Source organism: Hipposideros armiger, unplaced genomic scaffold (genome assembly GCF_001890085.2).
Source record: "Hipposideros armiger isolate ML-2016 unplaced genomic scaffold, ASM189008v1 scaffold_590, whole genome shotgun sequence".
Lineage (NCBI taxonomy): Eukaryota > Metazoa > Chordata > Mammalia > Chiroptera > Hipposideridae > Hipposideros > Hipposideros armiger.
This window is the reverse complement of record NW_017731940.1, coordinates 447,113-452,424: the sequence shown is the minus strand read 5'-3', so window position 1 is coordinate 452,424 and position 5,312 is coordinate 447,113. Positions and strand designations below refer to the sequence as shown.

The 5,312-nt window shown below is 47.9% G+C and overlaps 1 protein-coding gene across 1 annotated transcript; it reads right to left on the bottom strand.

Annotated features, from left to right (window-relative positions):
* Positions 1–202: 202 nt before the first annotated feature.
* On the bottom strand, positions 203–2,280 carry ADRB2 (adrenoceptor beta 2). The gene has a single exon (XM_019624440.1). The coding sequence runs from the start codon at positions 2,020–2,022 to the stop codon at positions 769–771; it is 1,254 nt and encodes a 417-aa protein (XP_019479985.1). The 5' UTR covers positions 2,023–2,280; the 3' UTR covers positions 203–768.
* Positions 2,281–5,312: the final 3,032 nt, after the last annotated feature.

Genomic DNA, 5,312 nt, shown 5'->3' with positions numbered 1-5,312 from the left:
GGGCCCGAGCGTTAGAAGAGATACAGGTTGGCAGCCCCAGCTTCAAAGGCAAATGAAAGGGTTAAGCAATCACAGCATGTCATTCCCGGGCCATTCCACATTAAGTCACTGCGCAGTTATTACAAATAGTTACCTGCGGTCTCCAGTGGGGGAGGCAACCACACTCCAGTCAAGGGGTTTTGGAGAAACAGGTGCAATGAAGTCATGGTCAAACAATTTATTTACTGTAAACTTTAGACTTTGCTCAGGAAACAACTGAAGCTACCCCTGAAATCCCTGCCTACAACACCCTGTTTCAGTAAAATAAGAGGAGTGGGGAGAGTCCATGTTCACAGCTGCAAGGTCCACGAGAGACTCAGGGTCCTCCAGTCCAAGGGTGCAGGAAGGAAGTTCTCCTTCAGATACAAATTACCAGCAGCAATATATTACCCCTAATACTTGACCAGTGAGGTAGATATGCAGAAAAGTCATCAAAACATAGCAGCCCCAGGTCCTCTGGGACCGAAGCCCTTCAGACATAAACTTGCAAGTTCCATGCAAAGAGGAACCAAACTGTACAAGAAACAATCACTCCAATACGTTTTCTCTTTGTTACAGCTTAGAAAAATAATAATAATAATAATAATAAAAAAAGGCAGAAGGATATCCTTCCTCCTGCACATCTCTATACAATTTTATTCTAAATGTATTACACTCAAATAGTTAAATAGTCTGTTTAGTGTTTGGTTGGGGAGGGGAAGGGGTCCTTAAAAAGTAGAAAAGCCGCATTTAGAGCAGTGAGTCATTGGTACTACAATTCCTCCCTTGGGAATCAATGCTATCGTTAGGCACAATACCTGGATGGTTCACAAAGTCTGCCGTGCCTGGGGCATCCTCGCACAGCAGTTTGCGGTCTTTCTCCTGTCCCAGCTGATAGCCACTCTGTTCCCCTGTGTAGTCAGATCTGTCATGGCTGTTGGAGCAGCCATTCCCATAGGCCTTCAGAGAAGACCTGCGCAGGCACAGGAGCTCCTGGAAGGCAACCCTGAAATCCGGGCTCCGGCAGTAGATGAGTGGATTGAAAGCAGAGTTGACATAGCCCACCCAGTTGAGGAGGATGTAAACTTGCTTAGGGATGAGGTTATCCTGGATCACGTGCACGATGTTGACGATAAAGAAGGGCAGCCAGCAGAGGGTGAAAGTGCCCATAATGATGCCTAATGTCTTGAGGGCTTTGTGTTCCTTCAAGCAGAATTTGGAGGACCTGCGAGGGGCGTGCGCGCTCCTCCCATCCTGCTCCACCTGGCTGAGGTTTTGCGCGTGGAAGCGGCCCTCGGATTTGTCGATCTTCTGGAGTTGCCTTTTGGCCACCTGGAAGACCCTGGAGTACACAAAGACCATGACCACCAAGGGCACGTAGAAGGACACGATGGAGGAAGCAATGGCATAAGGTTGGTTCGTGAAGAAGTCACAGCAGGTATCCTTGGCATAGCACTCCAAGGCTTCTTGGTGGGTGGCCCGATACCAGTGCATCTGGATGGGTAAGAAGGACGTAAGGCCTGACACGATCCACACCATCAAAATGACCACCCGGGCCTTATTCTTGGTCAGCAGGCTCTGGTATTTGAAGGGCGACGTGATGGCAACGTAGCGATCCACTGCAATCACGCACAGGGTCTCAATGCTGGCCGTGACACACAACACGTCAATGGAAGTCCAAAACTCACACCAGAAATTGCCAAAAGTCCACATTTTCATGAGGATGTGGCTGGCCCCAAAAGGCACCACCGCCAGGCCCATGACCAGGTCGGCGCAGGCCAGGGAGGTGATGAAGTAGTTGGTGACCGTCTGCAGACGCTCGAACCTGGCGATTGCTGTGATGACCAGCACGTTTCCAAACACGATGGCCAAGACGATGAGAGACATGACGATGCCCATGCCCACTACCCAAGCCTCATCCCGTTCCTGCGTGATGTCTTGGTCCGGCGCATGGCTTCCGTTGGGCGCCAGCAAGAAGACGGTGCGGTTCCCGGGTTGTCCCATGGCGCGCAGGCTGGCAGGTGAGCGCACTGGCTGTTGGCGCACTGGCCGCGCCTCAGAGGGCGGACCTTCCGCGGGGCGCTGCGGACAGCGAGGGAACGCCTGGAAGCTTCATCCAGCGGCCTGGGGGTGGGTGTGGTAGGGGCGCGTCCTGCACTCAGCTTGTGGGGTGCTCTGGGATCCAGGTGCCCGTCAATCCCAGCCTGCTATCTGGAGAAGCCGCCTCAGAGTGCGCGCTGCCCGTTATGTGCACAGGACTTTAGAGGAACTGCCTTCCCGGTGACGTTCGGGAACTTTCCGCCAATGGTGCACGGGCAGCCCCAAAGGGGCGAGGCTCCCTCCCCTTCCCGCTCCTCCCCTCCACTCACCCGCCCCTCCTGGGGCTGGCCCGGGCGGAGCCCGCTGCTCCCGGGGCGGGCCACCTCCCCTCCCAGCTCATCTGGCTAACCCAGGAGGGCTGGAGCTGTGGCTGGCTTGCTTACAGGCAAGCCAGGAGCTTTGGGCTCTTCTGTGGCTGCTACCTGTCCGCCTTGGGTGCCTGTGTGGCCTGAGGTCTCAGGACAGAGGGCAGTCCATGGGCAGTCCCCCACAATCGTAAACAGAGACGAGTGCCCACGGAGACACGCATGGACAGGCACACATGCACCCCGACAGACATGCTCAGGCTTATACAGAACCACAGTTACCGACACTGAGACACACCCGAGCAGCGCACCCACAATCACGCTCACGCGCGCGCACCGAAACCTACAGGCGCAAAGTCGTCCCTGTCCAACACAGAGACAGGACCAGAAACAAGAAACACAGAAGCACCCAGAAGCACAAAGGTCTGGGCACACACAGAGAAAGAAGTAAACAACACACAAACGCTCACTTGGAGGCGCAGAGCGCCCCATCCAGGTACTCCAAATTCCACACCCATGCAACCCGACCTCCACGCCCCCGTCCCCCCCCTCCCGAAACACACACACACACACACACACACACACACACACACACACACACACACACACACACACACACGAGCGCAGGCATATTCCCTTTCAAACATTTGGCAAGACCACAGGAGGTGACTTCAACAGCCGCCGATTTCCTCAGCACGTTCGCTGTCAAAGTACTTTTGGTGCCCTCCTTGGAAATTTGCAGGAATCGAGACACAATTTCACCCTTTGGGTTTTATTGGGAGCTGAGCTACGTATGTATGTGTTTGGGGACAGAGAGAGAAAGTTGTATGCTTTAATTTTTAATTTTGGGGAGTGTGGCATCACTCCCTCATTATTGGATGAAATGAAAACATGTTGAAAATGGAATAACTTTCCTTTCACCCCAAGGTCTTCAGTAATCCCATTGCAACTGGAAAAATTCTTTCTTTCATATTCTAGGAAGTTTGTAGATCTGTTGGACTGAGCCACTTGAAATCGCCGCTATTTCATGACTCTTGACTTTAAAAAATGGCAATTTCATATGACAGATTATGAGGAATGTTAACATGAAGGACGTTTTGAAGCCACAAAAAGCAAAAGGTAATTTTGCCTTTAAAAAAAAAAAAAAGAAGAAAGTCAGACCAGGCTTTCACACTAGGGCTTTTGTCTGTGAAATACTATCCTTTGCATCTGGCCTATGACTTTACTGTTAAAAAAAAATTAACTTCCAGCGTTTGATTTCACATGTATTAGTAGTGTCTTTGAAAAACTGAAAGTATTTCATGCAGTGTAACCAACATACTTTGTAGATTACATAATAACGTAACAATGGCTAATGTTTATGAGCATTCTGCTATGTGCTTTTCATGCGTTATTTCATTTAATCCTTCCCACAGTCCCATGGTGGGGGGGGGGGTTACTATTTTTAGCTTAATTCACAAATGAAGCTCAAAAAGGAATTTAGCTTGCCCAGGGGCACAGGGCCATGCAGTGTCAGAAGCAGGAGGTGAACCAACCCAGGTCTGCCTGAGTCTAAAACCCATCTTTTAATCCTCTCCATGCACCGTGTCATCATATGCAGAAAGGGATGGAATGGAGTACAGGGGAAAATAACCACAACTGGAATTGGAATACCCAGTCTTCTGATCCTCCTGTCTTAGAACGTTCTAGCTCTTTTTCCTTAGGCAAATAAAAAAGATGGAGCCCAATTTCCTCCATCTCTAAATGGGGAATAAAGTTACTTTCCTTGGGTCGAGTGAGACTCAAATGATATAATGATAAATATGAAAGTGTTTTTGCACGTATAAATGCCACACAAGTGTGGGTTACAAATGAAATTTATATAAATTACTCAGCAGTTTAGAATATGTTGTTAGTCTGCTCTAATAGAAAAATAAAATACTTTGGGATAAAATTAACTTGGACTTTTACTCCAGAAGCCAAAGCTCAGAAGCAAACGTTAACCTATATGCCCCCTTTAACTTCCTTCACTTGCAGAAATGGTTTGCAAGACAGATGCCTTAAAAAACAAATACTTCCCATAAAACCCACAAATATTAAGAACCTATTATGTTCACATAGTTTTCAAAATATACCCACCCCATATTTGTATGTTCCAAAATTGGCTCTGGTTATGATGCATTTTAGGAAGAGGCAGTGTCTGTTATGCAGCAACGTTTCTTTAAATATACATCTACCCCGAATTGTGGAACTAAGTCATTTAAAACCTCCTTCCTGTTTGTGAAGCTATGGAATAAATAAGCATGTTGTTTAACCTTCCCATAACAACAACAGAAAAAGAACAAAGAAAGTCCTTTTATGACAAACACTAATTGATCATTTAGATATACACATTAAGTCATTTAAAAATTTAACTTGGAGTATTTTGGGAAACACCTTTTTAAAAACCCATGAACACTAAATCAAGAGGGGAAGACTGCTTATGTCAACAATCACGTTCTAGGCCCTTGCCAAATGGACAATGCCTCTGTCTCTCTCAGTCTCTGTCTCTCTTTCTCCCTGTCCTGTGTCACCAAGCTGCTAGGAATTTCAAGATGTTGTCTTTATGCCAAGAGTCTTGTCCAGACCTTCTTTCAGAATGATAGGGTTAGAGAGCGTTAGAATGGGAGAGAGATTCAATAGATCATCTAGTTTATTCCCCCCCCACTCCAGTTTGCAAATGAGGAAATGAAAGTACAGAAATAAGAAGTGTCCAGGGGAGGGTGACTGGGAAGACTAGGAGTCCAGGTCTGCCCCTGGCCTCACATGTTTTCCCTGCTCAAGGCTCTATTTTGATTTCTCAGCAGAGGAGTTTGACTGGCACTGTTTACTGGGCTTGTGGCTTTAGAGAGTTAATGCTTCAGTTGAACT